This window comes from Ruditapes philippinarum, unplaced genomic scaffold (assembly GCF_026571515.1).
Source record: "Ruditapes philippinarum isolate M1 unplaced genomic scaffold, ASM2657151v2 ctg645_1_1_1_1, whole genome shotgun sequence".
In the NCBI taxonomy this organism is placed as follows: Eukaryota; Metazoa; Mollusca; class Bivalvia; order Venerida; family Veneridae; genus Ruditapes; species Ruditapes philippinarum.
The window spans coordinates 103390-130958 of record NW_026861731.1 but is presented as its reverse complement, the minus strand read 5'-3'; the positions used below and the strand labels follow the sequence as shown (position 1 = coordinate 130958).

General features: G+C 32.7%; 1 protein-coding gene across 1 annotated transcript in view; it reads right to left on the bottom strand.

The window, feature by feature from the left end:
• The window catches only part of LOC132716642 (rho GTPase-activating protein 5-like), a 95123-nt gene that overhangs the window by 19527 nt on the left and 48027 nt on the right, over positions 1 to 27569 (bottom strand). The window contains exons 15-22 of the mRNA XM_060699964.1: positions 27079 to 27150; positions 23868 to 23989; positions 21051 to 21173; positions 19816 to 19915; positions 19221 to 19418; positions 17839 to 17991; positions 16655 to 16710; positions 13362 to 13502 (exon numbers count right to left, since the gene is read on the bottom strand). Of these exons, the coding sequence (XP_060555947.1) occupies positions 13362 to 13502; positions 16655 to 16710; positions 17839 to 17991; positions 19221 to 19418; positions 19816 to 19915; positions 21051 to 21173; positions 23868 to 23989; positions 27079 to 27150 (965 nt within the window). The remainder of the gene's footprint in view (positions 1 to 13361; positions 13503 to 16654; positions 16711 to 17838; positions 17992 to 19220; positions 19419 to 19815; positions 19916 to 21050; positions 21174 to 23867; positions 23990 to 27078; positions 27151 to 27569) is intronic.

Sequence of the window (27569 nt, the reverse complement as noted above, 5' to 3'; positions counted from 1 at the left end):
TAATCCAATCTACACTTATAAACTCTCAAAAACTTATCAACATTTAAAAACTGCTATACACAACTGTACACAAACAGATTATCTGAATAAATTTATCTATTTCCCAAACTATATAATTTATTTTGAATCATGTTTTGTAAACTATGATAAAGTTACTGAATCATGTTTTGTAAACTATGATAAAGTTACTATGATTAAATCATTAAAAATGCAAATTTAAAAAAAAAAAATCAAAAATCAATCCATGCTTTTCATAATCTGATATGTAATACTTCTAAATGTTTATATACGCGTAAAGCACCTGTCATATGAAACTATACATGTCCGAACATAAATCCATACGCAGCAGGTATAAAATATTTAAAAAGGCAATACTTTAAATTGTCCAATAAAACTTTTTACACTATTGTTATTGTTTGAAGATTAAAGCCATGGTGGCTAGCCAATAATTTATAAAATATCTAGGTCATAACCAAAACTGTTAAGACAAAAAATAAAACTTTAAATTACGGCACTTCCTTATACTGCCACATTTTCAATACTACCATATGTATATAAAACCAGGTAGATGTATATTATTGCCAAACTTTCTCGATACGATTTATTGATCTCTCTTTGGGAATTTCGTTCATACCAGTTATATCTGTGTCTCGCTACTTGTGTTTACTGTTGATCTAGCTATCACGTTTCTATTTATAGCATACAAACAGTGTCTCTTAATGCAGCGATAATAAATACGGCTTTAAGGGGATTTAATCTTAATATAAATGCATTCTTTACGGCTGTTGAAGTAATCATGTAATATAATACAATATTATATTTTTAGTCTTAAGCATTAATATTTCGGGAATCATTTAAATAAATGTCTTGTCATTAAAATAATAAACCCTTAAAGTGCTGGAACCGAAAGCTTTAAGCCTTTGCCACCAGTATAGAGCCAGGCCGTGCAGTCTGACCAGGCTCTATACTGTTGACTAACAAACTTTAAATATTCAAATTGATATCCCTAAAATTGATAATGGACAGTCCCAAAAATGGAAGTTCATTTAAAATATTCAGCATGTTAAGGGTTAAATTATCATGTACATTTACCAGGCTATATTAATTTTGTGTGATAGACTTTTTTATACCCTGCTTTGAACTTTAAACTCTTGAGAGTAAGAAATCACCGTAGTGCAATAACTGATTAACTCTTATTAAATTTAGAAGGACTTATTCCGTTACTGCAGTAAGGTGATAAAGAGAGAATTTCAACACCAAAAATGTTTAAGCTTTAAGAAGTGAACAACTGAACATAGAAAAGAACCATTTCAACTCCGAGTGGTTCAAGCTGCCTGGCTTGCTGGCCCTACTCTATACATTAAACTAGCCATACCCTAACCTAGACGAACAGGCCACACAGCACCCAGGAACCATATCCTCAAATAAGAATTACAGAATCCTAATTAGCATAATTATATAAGGCCTTATGTATGAGAATGAATGCTAGCATTTTGGTATTACATGTATCTCAAATGATATCACAGTTGAAAAAACACCCTCTCATGTGACAAGAAATTAACTTAAACAGGTAATACCAAAAGTTCAAAACTATTCAGACACGGTAAGATGACGGCAAGACAGCTTCGAGTTTATTAGAATTATTACCAGACATAAGTAACATTTACAGATTTATTAGAGCTGGTTTGAATCCTTCAGTCTGAAATATTATAAATTCATGTCCTTATTTCACTATAACATTGATCATGTTTAACAAGATTGCCAGTATACAAAATTAACCCTTGCCACCCTTGATATCTTAAATGGACTTTTTTTTTTTTCAACCTGGATAAAACTATTCATTGTTTTTGGGTAACATTATAAAATATGTAGTAACTGAATAGAGAATGGATGTGCCTGCTGATCTAAGTCTGCACTAGTCAAATGGGCAAAATTTTAGTCCCTGCCCCTGAACCCACCCCCAGCAGGCTATAATGATATTTAAATATTAAAGCTATTAAATAAATTCTAAGGCTTTTGTTCATTAAATTTCATCGCAACAAAAAGCCAATACTTTAATGCCTTGCGAAAATAAATTATTTTATAAACATGTTTGTTTAACGGTATAATTGGAAAACATGGGAAATATAGTACATGTAAACAAATTATTATGAATATAAAGAAGAAAACGACCTAAAATTCCAATGTTAACCGACATCAAAAACTTGTTGACAATCTGTTCTGTTGACAAACGGCTAGCCAACAGTTGTATTTACACAAGACAAAATGTTCAAGGCAGCGAGATACTACAAAATCAATATTTCAAGAAAACTACACTTTAATCGAGTGGGTGGGGTAACCGCAATCAATACCGAGGGAATTTCAGTGAAATAAATATCAACAGAGATTTTCATTCACTAACCGTGTCACCGACTTTCTCATAACTGACAGACTGATTTTTATTCAGCTTACAAATGACAGCAAAGCCGTAATAATTTTCTCATATTTCTAAAAAATCAAGCCTATTTTTTTTTATGTCATGTGTTTATGATCGTGTTGTTATATATTCCCTCAGACTTTATTTTAATCAAGGAAAAAATGCATAGTTCAGGTATTTACAGACTAGATTGAATCTCACTGGCGTCATTATTTTACTAACATAACTATTATTCTTTTATCTTTTATTTTTAATTGTAAATATTAAGTTAACAGAAATTTGAATAGTTGTTGATACAGAACTGTGAATGACATTTCTTAACAAAGCCAAAGCATGACAAAATTGACAAAACATAAAGCTGTGAAAGTAAAGTTACACTTAATTCTCAAACAGTAAATTGTATTTTGACAGTATCAGGTTAAAAAAAAAACACCACAGAATATAAGTAAAGATAAAGTTAAAATGACATGATTTTTTCCAGCTGCAGCATGTTGTGTTACGCTGACGTCTTGCTGAAATTTGTACTTCACAATATTTACAAAAAAGTAGCAATGTGTCCGTAGGTCACGGACATGGATGCTGGCAGCGGCTTAATCTACCCATACACTCAAGCCGAGGGTTGACTGCAAAACTGTTGTAATAGGTCCTTCTCTATTTCATACAAGTTACTGCAATTTTTCGGTCAACCTATAAAGTGCAGACCAAGTTAGCCAGCTACAGCATATCTGTGCCATCTGAACATGGTCTGTACTGTTCCCTATTCCATCAATACATATTTTAAAATTTTACCCTATAAAACAAGGAATGGCCTAGTCTACTTTGAAAGATGGACAAGTCCATTTAAGATATTTAGGGTGGTAAGGAAGGGTTAATTTATAAAATGGACTTGCCCTGCTTGAAATTTGAAAATTGCAATACATGTATTATTTTACAAGGTTATTCAAGATAAATGTAGTAGTTATTCAAACAACAGTACCAAGAATTGGCTACCTGTACGAACGTACCAGCTAGCTTGATTAAATGCTGGACAAGTATGAGCAAGTTGTTGCTACACACATTCAAAGTGTTAATATTATTTATCAAGAAAATATACATGTGTATGTGATTTACTTTCATAGTTAAGTTTCCATTGATATTACATATTTCCATAAAGTAAAACTATAGCAATATTACAGACAAAATAAAATTACAAAATATAAAATTAAAAACAAAACAACAACAAAAAAACAAACCAACCATTGTTGTGTTTTACATGTTGTTTCGAGAAAAAAGAAAAGAAAACAACAAGTCACCATAGGGTGAATTTTGTCTTCATCAAGAGAAAATAACCGGGTCAATTGTGAAAAGGAAAAATCAATGCAGTGTACACTCCCTGACAACTGTAAGAAATTCTGGTGTAAACAGTTGGCTGTAATCTAAATGGTCATTTCACATCTCATAGCTTTACTGGTAAAATCTACTCTGACATAAATACTCTTTTTCTTCTTCACATACAATTGTAATCAAAAATATTGTTGCAATGGAATTATTTTCAGTTATTTGTAAATGAAATATTGAAGTATGCATGGCAGTAAGATAGAAACAGGGTTTTCACGTTTGAAATAACATAAAATTGTTGCTATGATAATGGAATATAATTTGCAAAAATAATATAATTATAGAGCATCATTTTAATATGAGAGGAATAGTTACATTATCAAGGTCACAATGGTCATTTTAGAACATATAACTATTTAATAAGCACCTCAACATATTACCTAGTATTCACTTTGGAGTGACAGTAAGTAACTCACAGCTTGCAAAACATTTACTTATGAGACCCTTAACCTGCTCAATTTTTGTAATGGATTTGCCCTGCTTCGAATTTGGAACAGTCCATTCCAACTTTAAGGGATTTCAATATCAAATTACATTAACTTAGCTACCAACAATATAAATCCTCGTCAGACTGCATGGATATAGAGGCTGGCCTGGCTTTAGCCTTATCAACAATCACATCCGATTCCAGTCGGTTATGGGATAGTTTATTTATACGGGTCAAAGTTGAGAATTCATTAAAAATCCTGAAAATCCTCAATATATTTGAAAAGAAAATAAAAATTTCTTTTGAAGTTTTATATGGAAAAGGGTGACATTTTGAGCGTCAGTCAGGAATAACTCTTAAACCTGTCACCCCACACAAGACACACACTGCACACCAGCAAAAGCAAGAATTATATCAAAACACCTTATGTTTGTTTACCTTCTGTCTAAATGTCACAGCCTGTCGTGAAAATCTGTTATTATTTACATTGATAGAACCGATGTATCTGACGGACGACAAACAAAAACATCAGGCATCATTACCGTCATTAAGTGATACATGTGTCTTCTGCTGACAAACAAAACATTTTTCCCCAGAATCCCTTGTCAATAGCAGCCAAAATAACAAAAACATGAATGACTGTAGACAAGCTATGACACCTACATAATTATACCAAAAGCACCAACAGACAAAACAGTTATTCTGTCAATGACATGAAAACAACAATAACATTACGAGGGTATCGTATCTGTGACATGAACCTGTTGTTTGAACCTGCGAAGGTTTAACGAGTCGTTTACATAGATCATTCATTATGTGATCATAACAATAACAAGACTGGTTTGTACTTTTTCTGATTTCTCGTTAACAGGACCACACTTACTATACTTTTTTTTTAATCATGTCCTTTTTGTGAATTGGACCAAGGCCAGACCATTCAACAATATACCGTTAAAACTTAACCATACCAGACACAGGAATGACTATTCCCCATATTACGTCCCTTATGCCAAGTACCAAGCAAAGGAACCTTTTAGTTATAAAATAGGAATTTTTTTGCCATAACCTGTTTAATGTCATAAATATACAGGTCCAGTATTTTTGTTTTTTTATCAATTTTAGGGATATCCAAATGAAAACTATAAACACCAACATCCAACACCATTTACAACAGCAAACAAAAAACATGCTTTCTAAACAATACAATTCATATTAAATCAGTCCATTTCAAGAAAACAAAATCATATTAAATCACTGAGTATTTAAAGAAATCATTAATCAATATCACATAAAATAACTAACCAGTTAAAGAAAACAATTTCACATGAAATCACTAACTATTTAAAGATGGTATCATTTAAATTTCTAACCATTTCATGAAAACAATTTGTTAAATCACTAACCATTTAAAGACAACAATATTGCATTAAATCACTAACTATCTTAAGAAAACAATATTGCATTAAATCACTGACCATTTAAAGAAAACAATATTACCTTACATCATTGACCATTTAAAGAAATTTTTTTTGCTTTTTAAAGAAAACAATATTGCATTAAAATCACTAACCATTTCAAGAAAACAATATTACCTTACAATTCATTGACCATTTAAAGAAAACAATTTTGCTTTTTAAAGAAAACAATGTTGGATTAAAATCACTAACCATTTAAAGAAAACAATTTTACCTAACATCCTTAACCATTTAAAGAAAACAATTTTGCTTTTTAAAGAAAACAATGTTGGATTAAATCACTAACCAATTAAAGAAAACAATATTACCTTACATCATTGACCATTTAAAGAAATTTTTTTTGCTTTTTAAAGAAAACAATATTGCATTAAAATCACTAACCATTTAAAGAAAACAAATATTACCTTACATCCTTAACCATTTAAAGAAAACAATTTTGCTTTTTAAAGAAAAAAATATTGCATTAAATCACTAACCATTTAAAGAAAACAATATTACCTTACATCATTGACCATTTAAAGAAAACAATTTTGCTTTTTAAAGAAAACAATGTTGGATTAAAATCACTAACCATTTAAAGAAAACAATATCCACTGCAAGTACTAGTCAACATTGTCCGTTTAGCACAGCCACTACCTTACAGCCGCATCCTTTGTTTACTCAATTATTGAAAATATATTTTTTGTTCTCTCTCCACCAACCCTTTTCCTTCACCATTCACGGTTTTTCCCAACAATATTTAAATCAAAACACCGCATCGACACGGATTTCACAAGTCCGCCGTTTTGAATATTGACCTAGATAATCACTGTCATTCATTGTGAAAATGCTATACTCTTCTAACACGGAGACAAATGCAGCAATTTTCTTTCGAAATTCTCGTCTTAAAACATCAAATATGTCAGGCTCTATTCCATAAAAGCACTAAATAGACCAGAATTTCTGTAAGAGTGTGTGTGTGTGTGTGATGGCAAAGAGAGTCGTATTGGAAAAATTCTATCTTCTATATAAAAGCATATACTAAGGTATATATTCATGTCTTGTATAAGTCGGCATCTCTCCGTTATTTTTCTCAGTCAAGAGTACCATATTGATTTTGAAACGTTTCCTGTCATATGTTATACCAAGGTTTCTTCAATGTGGTTGTCTGTGTCTGTGTGTGTGTGTGTTCCAATTTTCAATTTAATACTATTTTATAATATTTGTTACCTTTAATACTACTGGTTCTTATGATATTATGTTATGTTAGTGATTTCTTGTTTTCAATTTTGTAATATCTTGGTCTAGATTTTTTACAATTAAATAAATATTTTTTTTTTTTTTTTTTTTTTTCAATTTAATACTTTTGTTATCTTAAAGATTAATTCCTTTCTTGGCTTTTCATTAACATTTAGTAATATCACCCGGGCACAAAGGTTTTTAGTATAAGTTAGTGATTTCTTATTTTCAACTTGAAGCTATGTGGTTCCTTTTTCCCCATCACAATTTAATAATTCTGTTTGTTTTCTTCTTTCAATTTAACACTATTTTTTTTATCTTTTATACTACTACAGGTTCTTAATCTATTAATTCACATTTAGTAATATCATTGGGTTTGAAATATAAAAGTTTACTAAGTGGTTTCTTGTTTTCAATGTGCTGCTATGGGCCCTTTTTTAATTTTTTTTTCTTCTTGCAATTAAGGCCTTATATTTTTGTTGATTTAGTAACATTAGTTAAATTTATTGTTATTAAATTTTGTGCTTTTTTCCAGGTTTAGTAGTAATATCAGTTTAAAGTATATGTTACATATAGTTATTTGTCATACTATGTGGTTACTTCATTTCTTTTTCTTTTTATAATTCATCCCTTATATTTTAATCATGGGTGCAAGTTAAAAATTTGGAAAAACCTGAAAACTGTAATTCATAATCATTTTCCTACATAATCTAATAGTAAAACATGATGTTATTTGTCACAAAAAACCTGAACTTCAGGCATATGCCTGAAAACTTGCATCCATGTTTTTGTTTGATTGGGTTTTACGTCACACTGACATAGAATTGGTCATATGGTGACGTTCCAGCTTTCCTGTTACAGGCCCCTGAGTAGAACCATCGACGCACCATAAGCAAGCTGGATAGCTTCCACACATGAAAGAATCCAAAGTTTCTGTTGGGATTCGAACACACAGCTGTGAAAGGCAAGTGGTTTGAAGTCAACAACCTTAACCACTCAACCACCAATGCACCAAAACTGTTTGTTACCTTTATTTAACCTTATCCCTTATATAAGCGTGTTTCGACGGCTTTTTGCCCCCCCCCCTTTTTGAGGCCTCAAACAGTGAAAAAATGTCCTATTTAGACCTCAAACACTGTTTTTCGTTTTAGAAATGTTGTTAAAAAAAGTGACCATTTTTTTCGGCGCCGTCCCCCATCCAAATAATACATCAGGGGGTTGCCAGAAGGGGGATGTGCCCCCTTCTGTTTGGGGGGGGGTTTGAAGGGGGGCGGAGTCCCCCTCATCGCCAAGAAAATTTTGGACTTGTGAGAGGCTTAAAATGACCCCAGGTTGATCATAAAGTAACGTGTAACCAACGCTGAAAAGCCTTTAACTGTATCTCAATCCATTGAGAAGTTGCAGCACTTTGAAATAAATTTTGATGGAAAAAATCGAGGCAAAATAGTGATTTTTGGCAATTTTGAGATGTCCCCTCGTTGCCATGGTAACAGGAAATTTAAGACTGAGCATGTCGTTACAAAGGCAATGGTCCAGTCAACATTTGTGCCAAGTTTGATTAGTATTGAAGCATTTTTCATAGTTTCATAGCAGTTTGAACTTGTAAGAGGAGGCTTTTCAGTTAAAATGGCCATTTTTCACGATATGCTCATGGGGGAAAGGGTTAATATCATTGGTGTTCATATTATTGATATTTATAATCATTCTTCCCCCTCATAATTTAATAATTTTGTTGTTTCTACTTCTTAATTGTTATCAAGTTCTTTTACTTTATTTAACTTCCTTTACAACTTCTTTTTACAATTATTACCATTAAATAATTTTCTTGTTGATCAATTCAGTACAAGTATTGTTTACATTAATACTATTGGTTATTTTTTTCAGATTTACTTTAAATATATTAGTTACTTTTTTCCATTATGATACTATGTAGGCTTTTTTGACAACTTTCACTATGCTTCCTTTTTGATTTGATTCTTACTCAGTTGTGTTGACTTATAAAAAGCTATTGAAAGGCCTTGAAACTTAAACAAGAGGGCCATGATGGCCCTAGATCGCTTACCTGACCCATCAAACTCATCCAAACAATTACCTAGACAAGCATTCTGACCAAGTCTCATGACAGGTGAGTCAAAAATGTGACCACTACAGTGTTAACAAAGATTATCCATATTTGAGCAGTGAGACCTAGTTTTTTACCCAAGTGACCCATATTCAAACTTGACCTCGAAATCATCAAAACAAACTTTCAGACCAATTTCCAGGATACTTGGATCAAAACAGTAGCAACTAGAGTGTTAACAAGATTTTTCTATTTTTAGCTCCGGTGACTTAGTTTCACATGCGATTTCGAACTCATCCGAGCAATTACCTAGACAAGCATCCTGACCAAGTTTGATGATAATTGAGTCGAAAATGTGACCACTAGAATGTTAACAAGGTTTTTCAATATTTGGGCGGTGTGACCTAGTCTTTCATCCAAGATGACCCATATTTGAACTTGACTTAGAAATCATCAAAACAAACTTTCAGACCAATTTACAGGATATTTGGATCAAAACAGTAGCCACTAGAGTGTTAACAAGATTTTTCTATTTTAAGCTCCTGTGACTTAGTTTTTCATCCGAGATGACAAATGTTCGAACTCATCCGAGCTATCAAATAGATAAGCATCCTGACCAAGTTTGATAATGATTGAGGCAAAAACGTGACCGCTGGAGTGTTAACAAGGTTTTTCTATTTTTAGCTCCGGTGACCTAGTTTTTCATCTGAGATGACCCATGTTCGAACTCATGCAAGCTATCACCTAGACAAGCATCCTGACCAAGTTTGATGACGATTGATGCAAAATGTGACTGCTAGTGTGTTAACAAAGTTTTTCTATTTTTATTCAGGTGACCTAGTTTTTCATCTGAGATGACCCATGTTCGAACTCATCCAAGCTATCACCTAGACAAGCATCCTGACCAAGTTTGATGATGATTGATGCAAAAATGTGACCGCTAGAGTGTTAACAAGGTTTTTCTATTTTTAGCTCCGGTGACCTACTTTTTCATCCGAAATGACCCATGTTCAAACTCATCCGAGCTATCACCTAGACAAACATCCTGACCAAGTTTGATGATGATTGAGGCAAAAATGTGACCTCTAGAGTGTTAACAAGGTTTTTCTATTTTTAGCTCTTGTGACCTAGTTTTTCATCCGAGATAAACCATGTTCGAACTCATCCGAGCTATCAACTAGATAAGCATTCCTGACCAAGTTTGATGATGATTGAGGCAAAAATGCGACCGCTAGAGTGTTAACAACAAAATGTGAACGGACGGACGGACGACGGACAATCATCGATCCTAAAAGCTAAAAAAACAAACTTGTGAGAGGTCTTGTAACTATTGAGAGGTCTTGTAACTATTGAGAGGCCTTGCAATTATTGAGAGGCCTTACAACTTTGTAACTTTTGAGAGGTGTTGTAATTATTTGGAGACCTTGTTCATGTATTTGGATTCCTAGCAACTTAAGTGAAAAGTCTTTTAATTTTTGAGAGGATTAATAGAGGCTTTGTAACTATTTGGAGACCTTATAAATATTGAGAGGTTTTGTAACTATTTGCAGACCTTATAAATATTGAGAGGTTTTGTAACTATTTGCAGACCTTATAAATATTGAGAGGTTTTGTAACTATTTGGAGACCTTATAAATATTGAGAGGTTTTGTAACTATTTGGAGACCTAATAATTATTGAGAGGTTTTGTAACTATTTGCAGACCTTATAAATATTGAGAGGTTTTGTAACTATTTGCAGACCTTATAAATATTGAGAGGTTTTGTAACTATTTGCAGACCTTATAAATATTGAGAGGTTTTGTAACTATTTGCAGACCTTATAAATTTTGAGAGGTTTTGTAACTATTTGCAGACCTTATAAATATTGAGAGGTTTTGTAACTATTTGCAGACCTTATAAATTTTGAGAGGTTTTGTAACTATTTGCAGACCTTGTATCTATAAGCTAATCATGACAACATTTTTATTTGCCAGATAATTTTGACATATGATTACAGAATAAAATACTCAATAAAATGGATCACAGAAATTATTCTTTTTTTTGCATCTTCTGCGTACAATAGACAGGAAGTCAATGTAAGTACATGGTCTGTGTATATTAATATATTTACATACTAAGGTTTCAAGCTGATTATTAATCAATTTTAGGTAATCACTTTACACAGCAAAAGATGTTGCATCAAAATTAATGTCATTATACAGCAATAAAAAATATTAAAAAAATTGTTTTCAGAGGTTTATCATTAGGAATTAGGCCACAAAAACCCTAAAACATGTAACTATAAAACTCTAATTGCTATTTGTTACCACAGTCAGAACTTTAATCATTGGTAAGGGGGCTTGTGTGGCTTAGTGGCCGGGAACGTGCAACTGAGTAGAACCATCTAAATTCCGCAAGCTAGCTGGATAGCTTCAACGTTCCATTTTTATGTTAATAAACACTTCAAACACTTCATATCTTATTACCTGACACACATATCTTTACCATTGGTTCATATTGCTACAGCAAACAGTCAATCTATTATTTCTCCACGGTAAATGACGTGGATTCATTTAATTTTGTGGACATGAAATTCCGTGGTTATGTCACAAAAGGCATTTTTCGTGGGTTCTTAATTTTGTGGATAGTCTCTTTGTGCAAAAAATTAAATGCAAATAGTGTAATGCAGAATTATCTTACAGCAGAAATAATGAAATTTCATTGTACTTTAAAATTGTGTACTAATCTGTCTTCGAAAAACCACAAAATATATAGTGCACATCGAATTACAAGAATTTAGCAGTATATAAATTATTTCATGTTACCACAGCAACTGAAAGTCATTTACCACTTACTATTTCCCCATGTTAACACTGCAAACAATAATGTTAACCACAGCAAATTGTTTTATTGTTTAAATAAAAAATGTAGCCACCACAGCAGACAATTCTTTTTTTTCATGTGATATAAAACAAATCAACCAGTAACCAGTGCAATGGATAGTAAAAACAATATCTACTTACACGCCAGTCAGCATACAGTGTATCATAACCAGTGTTATCAACACTCTAAATTCATATCAAAGTATGGTTATGATTATGACCATCACTCTAAATTCTAGCAAAGAGTTCATGACTCTAAATTCATATCAAAGTATGGTTATGATTGTGACCATCACTCTAAATTCTAGCAAAGAGTTCATGACTCTAAATTCATATGAAAGTATGGTTATGATTGTGACCATCACTCTAAATTCTACTCAAGAGTTCATGACTCTAAATTCATATCAAAGTATGGTTATGATTGTGACCATCACTCTAAATTCTACTCAAGAGTTCATGACTCTAAATTCATATCAAAGTATGGTTATGATTTTGACCATCACTCTAAATTGTACTCAAGAGGTCATGACTCTGAATTCATATGAAAGTATCATAACCAAAATGATTGACACTCTTAATTTTTGAAGACCAGGATTTAATCATAAAAGCCTGTGGTACATTTTTAAACTCTATTTCTACTAAGCAGATTTGCAAGGTACATTTCCAAACTGGACATTAAATATTAGTCACACGCTAGGGGAATGGTTATGGAATATTTTTCATTCATGACTCAAGTCATTACCCCATGCAGAGACCACATTGGTAAATAATATGATGTCAACGCACTTGAAAATGTCTTCTAATTATCACCTATATGCCAAAACCATCATGACAAATACATGACTTGATGTCAGGAATTCGTCAATGATATTGACAAATTAATTATGGCTTGATATAACATAAATAAGGACAGGCTTTACAGAAAAATGCAACCACTTCTACTGTCCCCATGCAACTCATCATTCCCTGCTTGAAAACCTTTTTTATTTATTTTTTTTTGTAAAAGAGACAAATAGTTCTTACATCAGTTCATGTAACACTTCTTTTTAACAACAATGTACAAAAAAGGCAGGTTACTTAATAGAGCTGTCATTGATTATGGGCAAAGATCATTGACGATACATTGATATCGGATGCAAAATATCGGTTATACAACGATATAATTATAGATATTTTCTTGTACATAATTCACTTTCATACCTGTTTAAATGATTTTAGTAAAAAAAATGTTGTACAATGTTGTATCCTGTTTATAAATGTCCTTTTTGCATGATTTTCTTCTGACCATTTTTTGTCGTCACTGCTACGAAATGTGTCCATTATGTACAACAGCTTAGTCCTAGACATGGCCACGTGCTTTTGTATATTTTGTGTGTGTATTTTCATGATAGACATTTAAATAATTAGCAAAGTTATCAAATGTGTATCAATTATTTTCTCAACAGAAAAATATCAACCTTACATCAATATCGTCTCTATCGATGACAGCTCTAGGGTAACTATTACAATGAAATTATTCTTACATTTTCTCTCTGCCTCCTTCTCTCTTCATCCTGTTTCCGTTTCTCCAAAGTTTTCATCGGATCTTTCCCCTGCTTCTTCTTAAACCATGTATTCCAAGTCCCGCTCTCATTCAGGTCAAGGTCATTGTCTTCACTTGCCACCTGTAACCATAGGTTAATTATTTAAATATAAGTTTGCTACACCTTAAAGGAATAAGAATGGATGGATTGATGTCTGTCTTATATAAATATTCATCATTTAAAAAGAGGAACCATGACAGTTTCCCTATTGACATCAACCCTATAAGAGAGAAATTCGTGTTTAAAGACACTATTTTTTACTTGAGAAATAAGTTCATGGGCGCCGCCATTTTGGCGTTCTGTCATTCTCGCGAGACAGACGAGACCGAGATTGTGACGTGTAATACCCACTTCCGGTATAGTTGTACACGCTGGTACAACTGAAATATATCTTGATGAAGAACTTATTAATTTAATTGCGTACATTATATATTATTTATGAAAACATCATATGGAACTGAATTGCTTTAATTAATTAATTGAAGACGCTGCGACATTAATTATCATTTGCCCGATACGATACTCAAGCTTGCTGATGATCCCACCACATGATTTAAGCAATGACTGCTTAATTTTCAAAGATAAACCATCAATTTACTTTGGGTACTATGAGATACTTCTTCAAATTGACGATATATCCTTGTATTTTGTACTTAATTTTCGCTAGACAAGCTGTCCAAATAGGTTACATCGCCGGTCATATATCTTTTTTCAAGTAAAATATCAACTAAATCAAATATGCTGAGGACGCGATTTTCCGCCATTGACGCTTAAAATGAGAAAGGCGCAGGAAAATCGGCAGCCAGACTTATATCATATGAAAACAAAACTGTCCGTAAAGTTATTTAGGCACCCAGTCAAAACTGGTACCAACAGCAACAGGTTGCCCATTCCCCTATAATTACGCATATTCTCGGGTTTATCCAGTTCCCCCAAAGCTTTTTTCCACGTTATCTACTTACCAAATTCCTTTCCCCGACAGATACGCATTTCTTCTACCGTAAATTTAATCCAATAAAACAAAAAATCATAAATCTACTTAATATTTAAAATGATTATTGGGAACTGAAAAAAATGTGTTGCTATTTTATGACGTGCTGTAATTTACTACAGTACAATTTGACAGGTGTGGAACCGAATTCCCCCTAAGGTCATTCAGTTCACTGATGAAGCGTAAAAAAATAGATGTCTATTTCGTCATTAGAATATTTGACAAGGGTGATTAACCAATTAGGGCAACATTGTGCATGATCAAAAGGTCTGTCGGCACAGAGGCATACAAGGAGCAATAAAAATCGTCAGTACACAGTGTGACAGGAGCATTTGGTGCAAATTAGGAACAATTAAAATGGACAATGCGCAGTATTAGACATAAGTAGTAAGAACCAGCAATTGTGTGAATAAATTATGCAAATTAGATTTTTGAGCAGCCAATAAAAATGATTTGCCTGCAGTTAATATTAGGCTACGATTACGATGCGCAGCATCATACGTTGACAGACATGTTAACAATTTACCTTTCAAAACAGTTGCTGATATTTTTGAAATGTGTACATCAATTATAGACAATTATAGACAATTGTAGACAATACAGTGCGTCCTGGCTAGTCGTTCGTGACTCACGTACGGCTAGAACTTTTGGCTAGCCGTACGTTTCTTTATTTTTTATTATTATTATTTTTTTTTTTGATATTGTTACGTATTTTGAACCATAAAAAATCTCCTCTACACCTCCTGTGAAAATTAAATTGTCTGATCAATACTTTATTATATTAATATTTCCTTACGATTCAACTAGATTTATCATGAATCTAAAAGATGTGGGGAAATGACATCACGCGCACCTGTTTTTATACGGCCAATACACAAACATGGCCGCGCTTACCGATTTGTAGAAATCGGTGATTTAGCGATTTAAATTTTGTTATCATTCGTTTAATATTATTATTTGGCGGCAGAAAATTTGCAGACTTATTATTTATAGTATTCTTTTTCTGAAATCAAGTTTTTATTTTAACCTTGTCTTTCCCTTTAACTTTGTGACACTGTGAAGTGAACAAGCACAATTTTGACTTTGGAACAGTTCACTCAAAGTTTTAGGGATTTTTTTTTTATATAAGTTTGCTGCTCCTTAAATTTTGTTACTCTGTGTAGTGAACTAGTACAATTTTGATTTTGGAACAGTTCATTAGGTTTAAGGGATTTTTATCAGAAAATACGAAAATTGATCTACCAACTGTATAGAGTCTGGTACGACTGTGAAGATGAGCAGACTGGTCCGGCTCTATTATTAGTGACAAAGGCTTATCCCTTTAGTTCAAGAGTAAGGCTTTACACCTATGACACTTTACTGTTGTTGCTGAGGGGAGTAGTGGCTTGGTGGTTGAAGTGTCTACCTCTCAAATCAGAGATTGTTGGTCCGAACTTAGTTTAGTTTATACTAATTTATTTTAATTTGATTGTGTTGCAATCAACAAACTTATTGAAACAATCCCAGATCCGTTTCTGGAACCAACAAGTACTAAGCAATGGGTGTAAAGTTTCTTGCTCACAGAAACAACGGCTTGCCTTAGTCCAGGCTTGGTTTGGGGACATGACTATATTTCTTCATATAACATGAATCTAAGAACCTCAAATAACATTTTTCATTTCTGTCATGACACTGTTATAACTTAATTGTAATATTTTCCAGTTAAATCCATCAATACAGTACAAGGTCCTATGGCATGTTTCCAGCTTTAACAGATGAAAGGAAGACCTTAAGTGCCTGTCCGAACATTATTTCGGTAACGAGCATCTGAGAAAAGCTGCCAACCTTAAAGTCATAAGATAGTTAAATAGCTTCCTTACATGAAAATTCATTTAGTACCTGCAGGGGATCTGAACCCACAGAGGTGGGGGATTTGACAGCCGCAGTGAATTTAATTGGATTAACAAGAGCACCAAATGCTGTGTTAAGGAACTATCAATAAACAATTTTCACTAAAAATAAAAAAATATATAAATATTATTTTTTATTTCATTTATTTTAAAAGGGGCATAACTCCAAAAATATTGCTTTCATAGTTATGCCCCTTGTCTCACAACGATAAGCAAATATTCCACATTTAGAGCTGATAACTGAATAATAGGCTACATGTAAGTTTTTGTAGTCATCAATGATGATAACAATGCAGCCATCATTAAAAGCTTCACATTTTCATCAAAATGGACAGATTAATAAAGTCCCTCACCTTATGAATAAGGACCTCAGTGCTGCCAGCCTCATCTTCATCATTCATGCTTAATCCTGAATAAAAATACAAACAATATCTTATTATGTGGCTTACAACAATGTATAATTAATTTACTTTTAACTCATTATATAATATATAAAATACAGAAAAAAATATCTTTAAAGACGTTTTCGCTTAAAATATTTCTGTCATCATATTCTAACAACATGCCAAGTCTTAAAGAAATTCTACTGAACAGTTTTTATTCTGCCCGTATGTCCATATGAAAACTCCCAGACGCATCCTGCCCTAACAGTGATGTCAAAGAAATAAGTATAAAGGAATTCATTTTAGCAAATAAAGTCAAATTCATTACAACCGGTTTTTGACTTAACAGACCAATATTGGAACAAGAACATAGTCCACTTCCAAAACAATACACATGTATTATATATAAGTTTACATATTTTAAATCTTATATGTTTGATAAATCAAATGGACTTGATTCACTAAAAGGTAAACTGTGCAACAAAATATGTAAAAAACAAATGGTAAAATTACAACTTTATAAAATTTTTAGCAAGATTCTAAATTGTTTGGACTTTTGGATTTTGTTGGACTTTAAATCAAACAGACACAAACATTTAATTTTAATAATTTCTGGGAACTGATCTTAATCATTGATTATAATAATAATACACGGTACAAAACTGAGAGCAACTTTTATCACATATATGACAAAGACAAGGATTGGAACCCATCCCTCTGTGACTCAATTTATAAAGGATAAGTTTATTATTAACACTTTGCTATCAGTGGTACAATACTGTGAATTCACTTTTGTGTGCATAAAATTTCATGTTATTGTCATACAGAACATTTTTTTGCGGGTTCTTTAATTTGTGGACAGTCTATTTTTTTCAAAAGGTAAATTGTAAATAATGTGGGGCAAAATAGTCTTACAGTAGACAAAATGAAATTTCGTTGCATCTTAAATTCATGAATTGACCTACCCTTGAAAACCACGAAAATTAGTGCCAAACGAATAATAATAATTTTGCAGTAATCTATTTCTTGAATTATCAACAATACCTTAAGATAATCATCTATACTGTTTTGTACATAGTTCTCAAATACTTTTCAGATACTATCAACATCAAAATTTAAAAATTACACAAAAAAATAAAACAAAAAAACATTACCGTGAAGAGATGAATGTAGATCACTATCCGACAGATGGGTCCCGCTACCTCCAGAACTCATCTTCTTCTTTATGGAACGACGTTTAACTCTCGTCCCTGGTTGTAACTCGTCTCCCGTTCCCGCACTATCCTCCGAAGGCGAATTACTTCTTCCTACGATAAAATCATTTGAGAATAAAGACTTGATCATAAACTAGATTCAGCGTTTATTATAACCAACTCGTAGTCTTGTCTTCACAATGATTTCATTCATTAGCACACGGCGAACACCAAACGTCATACTTGGCCAATAGTTCAGCCACTATGTTTTAGTGCTAATCAAATGTATCACCAGTCTATGTGCTTTATGTCTGCTTTCATTTTTGTCCTTCCTTTTTTTCAATTATGTAACTTTTTTATTTTCTTTAAAATTCTTAACCATGAACTTACTGGGACCTAAAAAGTCACTACCCATTGCCATCAGTGAAAAATTAGACCAGACTGTACATGTGTGCAATATGACACGGCTCTATACTGTTGGTATGTTCTAAAATTCAAATTTTCTTAAACTTTGAATGAATTTGTTTTTGGTTTTGTTTGTTTTTTTTTCTTCAAAATTTAAAGCCTGCCAAAGGCATTACATAAAATCCTCAAGTTTTGGACGGAAATATGTTAACTAGCTGGCAGATTATTTCTTATCGTTTTTTTATATACATATATTTTTTTCATCAACTTTATAATTTTAACTGGAACTGTATAAGAATATTCACTTTGTTTATAGTGACACGACTATGACATCACCAAAATCTGAACAGTATGCATAACCCTACAGTCTAACATGACTTCTGTAAGCTCTTTAATTTTATTAAAATTTTCAATATAACTGGGAAAAAACAGGAGTACAGCTTCACATGCTGATCAACATTCCTGTAAAGTTTGTTGATTCTAGCTCAAAAGCTACATGTGCCACAACAAGGGAACATACGCACACACATAGGCACAGATGGACAGACAAGGGCAAATCTAAATACATCCCCCTTTCCCCTACAGTGGGGGCATAAAAATGGACTGTTTCAAAGACATATATGAGAAATTCCACAAATTCTGTAGGTTAAGGATTTAATATTCTATAAAACTACCTCTAAGACTGGGTTCAAACCTTCCTCTAAGACTGGGTTCAAACCTACCTCTAAGAGTGGGTTCAAACCTACCCTTTAGACTGGGTTAAAACAAACCTCTTAGACTGGGTTCAAACCTACCTCTAAGACTGGGTTCAAACCTACCTCTAAGACTGGGTTCAAACCTACCTCTAAGACTGGGTTCAAACCTACCTCTAAGACTGGGTTCAAACCTACCTATAAGACTGGATTCAAACCTACCTCTAAGACTGGGTTCAAACTTACCTCGACCAGTATGTTCTAAAGGCTGTTCTCCGAGTTGATGTGGATGTTCTATATTTATCTGGGTTATATACGGCCCTTCCTGGTTCCGGTGTTTATGCTTCTTTTTGTGAGGCGTTGGTTTCCGGTTCACCTTTGAGTAAATGTCTTTATTTTTGTCGCGTTCAAGGGAACTGAACTCTGACTCTTCCGAATCTGTACCTGTAGATCACAAATATATTTACGTCAAAAGTTGCAACAATATACAACAATATTGTTAAGGAATTCGTGACTTACAGTTTTATTTCACATTGACAATGGTACGACATATGCAGAGTTTTGTACAGATAGTCTTTATTCTTTATTTATACATTAACATATCCTAGTCTTTTTTTGTTGTTGTATAAATTTTTAATATTCTGTTAACATTTAATAGGTGGTTACTGAATTTCTCCACCTTTTATAAATTTTCCTTAATATACATATCTCAGATTAGCATATTAGAAGACGCTTGTCAAGCATTCTTATATTATGTTACTCTGCAAGAAGTCAAGAAGAATTCTAATAACAGTAAGCATTATCCTGCAGTTATTAAAATTTAAGAGATCCGATGGTTTACCTTTCTCATTTTTCCGTGACGTAGATTTGATTCGGTGAATTTTTCCTTGTGGTAAAGCATCATCAACGAGGGCATAATCACTGTCTGGTATCAAGGCATCCTGAAACATAAAGTCATATTCAATGAAACAAAACCAATATTAATCTGCTTTATTTGGTACCATTTGTATTAATCATATTCCAAGAGACAAAACCATATTAATCTGCTTTTGGTATTTGGTACAATTTGTAGAAAGCAAGTCTTCAAGATATATTAAGCCACGCCTTTAATATCAAATATCGTTATTGTTACTGTATAATTATATGTTTACTTGATTTTTGGGAGTTTCTGAGTATATACTTTGATGCAACACATATGATAAAATATATAAACCATCCTTCGAGCCTTGTTTAGTTTGTGTGCTAGTAAGCCATCCGAATATAAAATGTAAATGTTACACCATTCTGTACCAGTTAAATAGTATGTCAGTCATTTACTGGTTGATAATTGCTTAGACAGATGGTTTCTGAATTTTGTACCAGTACTGACCTGTTTATTTCTTTATAATGTTGTCAAATACAATCAAATAAGAAAGTAAATTTTAGGAGATCCTGTCATAGCAAAAATCACCACTTGGGAATTTATATGAGGAACTGACAAATCTAAGATCCAAAACATAACACTAATGGTCTCTATGAAATGGATTGGATGGCAAACATGAGAGCCATCCTTTCATGCTTGTAGATACCCTAATTATAATGTAGAATATTTTTTTACTAAATTTGAAATAACTAGATCTATGAAAAAAAGTTTAATCTACATAGACATTTCAAAACCATGAAACAAATCGGATTTCTCTTTCCAATGCAACAATACATGTTTGAGTTAATTCAACAATAACTTGACCCTGCACTTGTTTCTAACTCAAGTATTTTTTAAAATTTCACTGAGGACCATATTTCATTCAAATCCATGGCAGAGTACTGGGTCTGTGAAACAATGATCTTGAAGACATGAATGAAGTTTCAAGTAAATACCATTAGTAACATTGAAGAATAATGTTAGTACACATCAATCTTTAAATAGTAATTTGGTAAGTTATGGGTCATAAATAGAAACCCTTATGACGATCCTAAAACTTGAATAAAAATAAAATTATACCTTCAGTAGCTTTTGTAATTTAAGTAGTAATTTATGTCTGATGTTTAACACGCAAAAAAACACTAAAAGAAAAGCCACTTGAACAATGAACTTACCTTGACAGTTCCGTAAACTTCTGAGATTTCAATTTTCTCCGGTAATGCGAGGGGAGCAGTCACACGTCCGCCCCTAGTGCTTCCAGGTCGCTGCGGCAATGCATACTGCGCAAATAATGAGGACTACAATAACAACAGAGTGGGTTAAGGTTAGTGTGAGTGGTTAGGTAAAGCACTTCAAAATTATTAGAAACAGAAGATTATAATAAATTATGAAAACCTAAGTATTTTCCTCAACTTTCACCTTTGTTTCCTTAATTACCATTGTTTTTCTTATGCTTAAGTGTTTGTTGTATACTTGGATTTCACCTTTCATTATCATTCAGTTTCAAAGCATATTAACCGATTCTACCTAAGAGGTCAATGTGACCTTGACCTTTGACCCCTTGACCTCAAAATCAATAGGGGTCATCTACTGATCATGACCAATCACCATATCAAGTTTGAAGTCCCTAGGCCTAAGGGTTCTTTCGTTATTGATCGGAAACCGTTTTTACCTACAAAGTCAATTTGACCTTGACCTTTGACCCCTTAACCCCAAAATCAATAGGGGTCATCTGCTGGTCATGACCAATCACCATACCAAGTTTGAAGTTCCTAGGCCTAAGGGTTCTTTAGTTTTTGATCGGAAATCGTTTTTACCTACAAGGTCAATGTGACCTTGACCTTTGACCCCTTAACCCCAAAATCAATAGGGGTCATATGCTGGTCATGAACAATCACCATACCAAGTTTGAAGTTCCTAGGCCTAAGGGTTCTTTTGTTATTGATCAGAAATCGTTTTTACCCAAGAGGTCAATGTGACCTTGACCTTTGACCCCTTGACCCCAAAATCAATAGGGATCATCTACTGATCATGACCAATCACCATATCAAGTTTGAAGTTCCTAGGCCTTAAGGTTCTTTAGTTATTGATCGGAAACCGTTTTTGCTTCCAAGGTCAATGTGACCTTGACCTTTGACCCCTTGACCCAGAATCAATAGGGATCATCTACTGATCATGACCAATCACCATATCAAGTTTGAAGTTCCTGGGCCTTAAGGTTCTTTAGTTATTAATCGGAAACCGTTTTTGCTTACAAGGTCAATGTGACCTTGACCTTTGACCCCTTGACCCCAAAATCAATAGGGGTCATCTACTGGTCATGACCAATCACCATACCAAGTTTGAAGTTCCTAGGCCTAAGGGTTCTTTAGTTATCACTCGGAAACCATTTGGTCTACGGACCGACGGACCAACGGACCGACAAGTGCAAAGCAATATACCCCCTTTTCTTCGAAATGGGGGCATAATAAAAAGATTTTTCTAATCAGTTGTTTTTTCTTCTTTTTTGTTCAATTTAAAAATTGTGCCTAGCTAAGAGGATGAGGGGCAAGCAGTTTGAAGTCAACAACCTTAACTACTCGGCTACAGACCCCCCTAGAAGTAAGTCAAATGAAACTCAGAGCTGAGGAAAATACTTCATATTATGAATAAAAGAAGTCAGAAATCAATGATAATATAGTAATGTACAAACATGAAAAGAAATTTAAGGAATAGGAAATCTCATGATTCTATTTTACTGGTTAATCTCTTTATAAATAAGATAAAACATTTGAAAATTATTCTCAAGTGTTACATATTAATCTCCCAAGTAATGTAATGAGTAAGACACACAAGAGACATTATTCCCTCACATAACTGGTTAATACCATAAATTATTATTAAATATGTAATGAATGTTGAAACATCCTTTCTATAAATTTATAATTATGAATAAGGCATATGAGGGATAATACCCTAATATAAGATGTTTATCTCCTTATAATGTAATGAATAAGACTTATGAGGAATAATGCCCTTATATAAGATGTTTATCTTCTCATAATGCAATGAATGTGACACAAGAGGAATAATAACCTCATATTTCTCCTCAAAATGTAATGAATAAGACATGAGGAATAATGCCCTCATATAAGATGTTTATCTCCTTATAATGTAATGAATAAGACATGAGGAATAATGCCCTCATTTAAGATGTTTATCTCCATAGAAATGTAATGAATAAGGCACTTGAGGAATAATGAATGCTTCTTAATTTTACTAGAAACATAATGAATAAGATGAATGATGAATAATGTCAGCATATATCATTACTGGTTAATTTTAGAAGAAATGTAATTAATAACACAAGAGAGGCATATTTGATTATGGATCACTGGTTAATCTTACAGAAATACAATCAATAAGACATTTAGAGAAAATAATGTCAGCTGTTCTCAAGTCACTTGTTAATCTCGTTATAACATTTTAAGGATTAAGAAAAGTGAAACATAATGTCTCAAATAAATTGTTAATCTCGGAACAAGATGTTAGCAAGTAAGAATTTCAAAAGTAGCTTAGCTTTTATATTTTCTGAAACTCATGTGTTAAAGAGCTGGATTAATACAAAGTGTACAAAACAGCCATTAAACTAGTATAATACAAGACATTTTATAATCTTAATATATATATAACATATTATGTAAACTTTCAGCAACTTCTGTTTTATTTGCTTTTGTTCATTTGTTTGTTCGTTTGATTGGGCTTTACGTCACACGTGACACAGTTTACAATGTAGGTCATATGGCGATGTTCCAGCTTTACTGGTGGACTGCAAGGATAACCTGAACAACCAAGCAGTCTGGCTCTAGTATAACTATTGGCGGAGTAACTTTAAAAACTTCCATCCTGCTATTCCTAAAATAGATAATGGACTGTTCCAAAAATAGAAACAAGGCAAGTCCATTACACAGATTCAGCAGATTAAAAAATTAAATGAATATTCATGCAGTTACCTTATTTTTGGCACTTGATTGTTGGGACACGAACGATGACCTTTCGTACAAATTGTTGTGAGACCAAACCACCTCCTCGTCGTCATCGTGACCAGCATGCTCCGTATTGTCATACGGTGATTCTAAAAATAACCATGGTAAGTATCAACACAAAGTCCGACAAAGGTACAGTTATAGCAATATACAAAATGTTAAATGTATGTTAGATGTGAAATCAACTCACAGTGCCGGTTATTAAAATAAAAATTTTGTTTTATCATCAAAACTGGAAACAAAATATCTAAGTAAATAACAAGAGGTTTCATTACAGCTGTGTTTCAAGTAACACTGCCATTGAAAATATATACCGACTTAATAACATCAATGAAAGAGGAATTAATAGATTTTTGTGGAAGATCTCATTTCAGGAAATCAATTTCATTAACCTGGAAGTTCATATACATCTGTTTCAAGTAATCTAAAGCCATATGAAACTTATGTTACTTAATGTTTATGTAATTATAAAAATGAGCCGCTTCATGACAAAACCAACATAGTGCATTTGCTACCAGCATGGATCCAGACCAGCCTGCGCATCCGCCCAGTCTGATCAGGATCCATGCTGTTCGCTATAAGTTTCTCTACTTGTAATAGGGTTGGTCAGCGAACAGCATGAATCCTGATCAGACTAGGCGGATGCGCAGGCTGGTCTGGATCCATGCTGGTCGTAAATGCACTATGTTGGTTTTGTTGTGACGCGGGTCAAATATGTATTTGATTCATTCTTGAATTTGGGAACATTACAATGTATAAGCACTTGTAATTATGGTTATTTATTTTACCTGTTCTGGCCTAATTAACTTCAGAATATGTCATTCAATATGTATACATTTGAACTATTTTATATAAATATACACTTTAGTAATTCTGACTAAATCTTTTACTGGTTATTTATAATATCAACAAAAGTAAAAAAGTAAACTTTTAATGCCATCTGATGGCTATGTTGTAAAAATATTTCATTGAGAAAAATAATTATTGTACTGTAGCTTAAATAGAAATTACATAGACATTATGAAAGTAATTACAGTTGTCATGAAAATCAAATAATCTTTTAAAAGACAATATATATTTTACATCAATTCTTTACAACATACAGTATTTTATGTTGTTGTTGTTGTTGTTACAAGAAGATAATGTAAGCTAAATTAGCATCTATAAGCTGTACTATATTAAACATTTACAATACAATACTGTGAATTCATTAAATATTGTGGGCATCAAATTTCGTGGTTTTGTCACAAAGAACATTTTTTTGGGGGTTCTTAATTTTGTGGATTGTTTATTTTTGCCAAAATATTTTTGTAAAAGTTATTTTTGTTATGGAATATTTATGCTGATAATCCTTGAGATTGCTGACATAAAATAATAAATAAGTAATTTTACAGCAAACGAAATGAAATTTTGTTGGATCATAAATTTGTGGATTGACATATCCACAGTAACCACGAAGATTAGTGCCTTACAAATTATAACGATTTTACAGTATGTGTGCATACAAGCATATAGATAGATTGCAACAGTATTTAATGCTAGTTGTCGACAACAATTAATAACTGATTTACAACACATAACAAGCTTATATTATCCTGGTCAACTCAGCCATTTCATTTAATATGAAATAATAATTATCATATGAAATAATAATTATCATTATTAAAAGCACCATAATTTTAGGATTTCAAATTTTTCAACAACCATTAGTGTGCCCACCCCTTCCTTTCATCCTTAGCCCTGTTACCAACATATTGGAAATTTTATCTATTTTTCCAAAATTACATCATTAATAAATTCAAAAGTTAGTTGTTATAGTACCCATTTTTTTCCCAATTAACTTAACTTAAAGACTCAAAAACATTTTATTTGATAGACTAAAGACCTAAACATATTCACAATAGGTGCTGCCAGTGGTGTTTGGAAGAACTGGGACAGTTATGTAGACACGTATCAATCCATGAAAGATCAGAAAAAACAAACTGTACATGCCATATACTCCTACATGTATTAAAATCTCCTCATAAAAGCCCCACTCTGGCATGGCTTTACTGGATTGTCTGCATGATTTAAGGGAGTGTGATAGATAATTTTCTACATATACAATAATTATATTTGGAATTTTCAGTCCTTAGGCTAAGTCGATCAGGACAATATGCAGTATAAAAGCAAACAGCGAAATACAGTACAAAGCATTTTCCACTGTAGAAAAATTTTATCATGTTTATGACATAACATTCTTTAACATAACATTATAATAATCATCTCAACAAAAGTGACCGCATTTTAGCCGAAGGTTTTTTTTAAACCACTTTCTCCATACCTATAGGAATTATTTACAATATGTCCCATTTTTAACTTCAAATATCAGTCTTTAGTTAATACATGTGGGTATCCATTTATGTAACTTTAACTTAATGCTAATTTCAACACAAACTGATTTGCGTAATTGATACTAATTAGCAGACAAACAAGGTTTTTCCACAATTAAAGTAACTATCAAGATGTCATATATAAAATGTCATATATAAAACCAAATCCCCAGCTATCTATGCAAATAAGACTACCAAGCTATGATATGTGAATAACTCCTCAAGAAAAGTCTTTAAACAGAGACATCAAAGTATACCCCCAGTTTTTAAGTTTAAGACCCTAAATTTGTCTATCAAAAGGTAATAAATGTACATACTAATTATGCAGTTAGGCATATCAATTAACTTAAGTTAGGAAATTACACTAAGTTAGGCATTTAGTTAGGCATTTAGAAATTTAAGCATGGGATGCTTGCGCAAAGGAAAAGCAGCAAGAAAATTGGGTATCAGCTTGCATTCGACGCTGATGAGCCAATCTAAAGTTAGGCACCTATCAGTAAATCTAAAGTTAGGCACCTATCAGTAAGCACTGATTAGTCAATCTTAAGTTAGGCACCTATCAGTAAGCACTGAATAGCTAAAGTTAGGCACCTAGAGATCAGGATTCATACTACACACTGGTTAAATCTACTTTTGAAATTTTTGTTAATAAAGCTTTAGAACAGAAAGTTATACAATTTGCTGAAAATTTTTTTTAGTGAGTTTTGCGAAAGAAAGTTAGCTTTTAATATCATCCACCAACAAGGGGACTCATTCTCTACAATATAATGGACTTTTTGCGAGGGGGGTGGGGGGAGTTTAATCACCATGAGATCGCCTCCCTTGGCTGTTGTAGATCCCTGACTTTGCTGATTTCTTTGGCTCATTTATTGCCCAGGCTTTAAAATAAAGCAACATACAAGAATAAAAAATATTAAAATTTTGATTAAACATTGTTATATAGCGATTATATGCAGTTATCTAGGGCACTAAAAGTGCCAGGTCATTTGTTATCACATACATGTACATATTTTAATAAGGCCACAGCTTAAGGAGGATATAATTTAAAACAATTACCAAATGCATTATTCAGCCCTACAAAATTGACAGAAAAAATTTCAATGCTGAAAAAAAAGACATAACAAGCAAGCAGCAACTTAATGCATATCAACCAATAAACAAATATGGCAAAAATGTATTCAGCCAACGAAAACTTCAGATGCTAAACACGGATATTAACCAATCAAAAAACATGTCTCAAACATAATTCAGCCAATCATAGTTTCAGATACTTAAACATCAACCAATCAAATGCTAT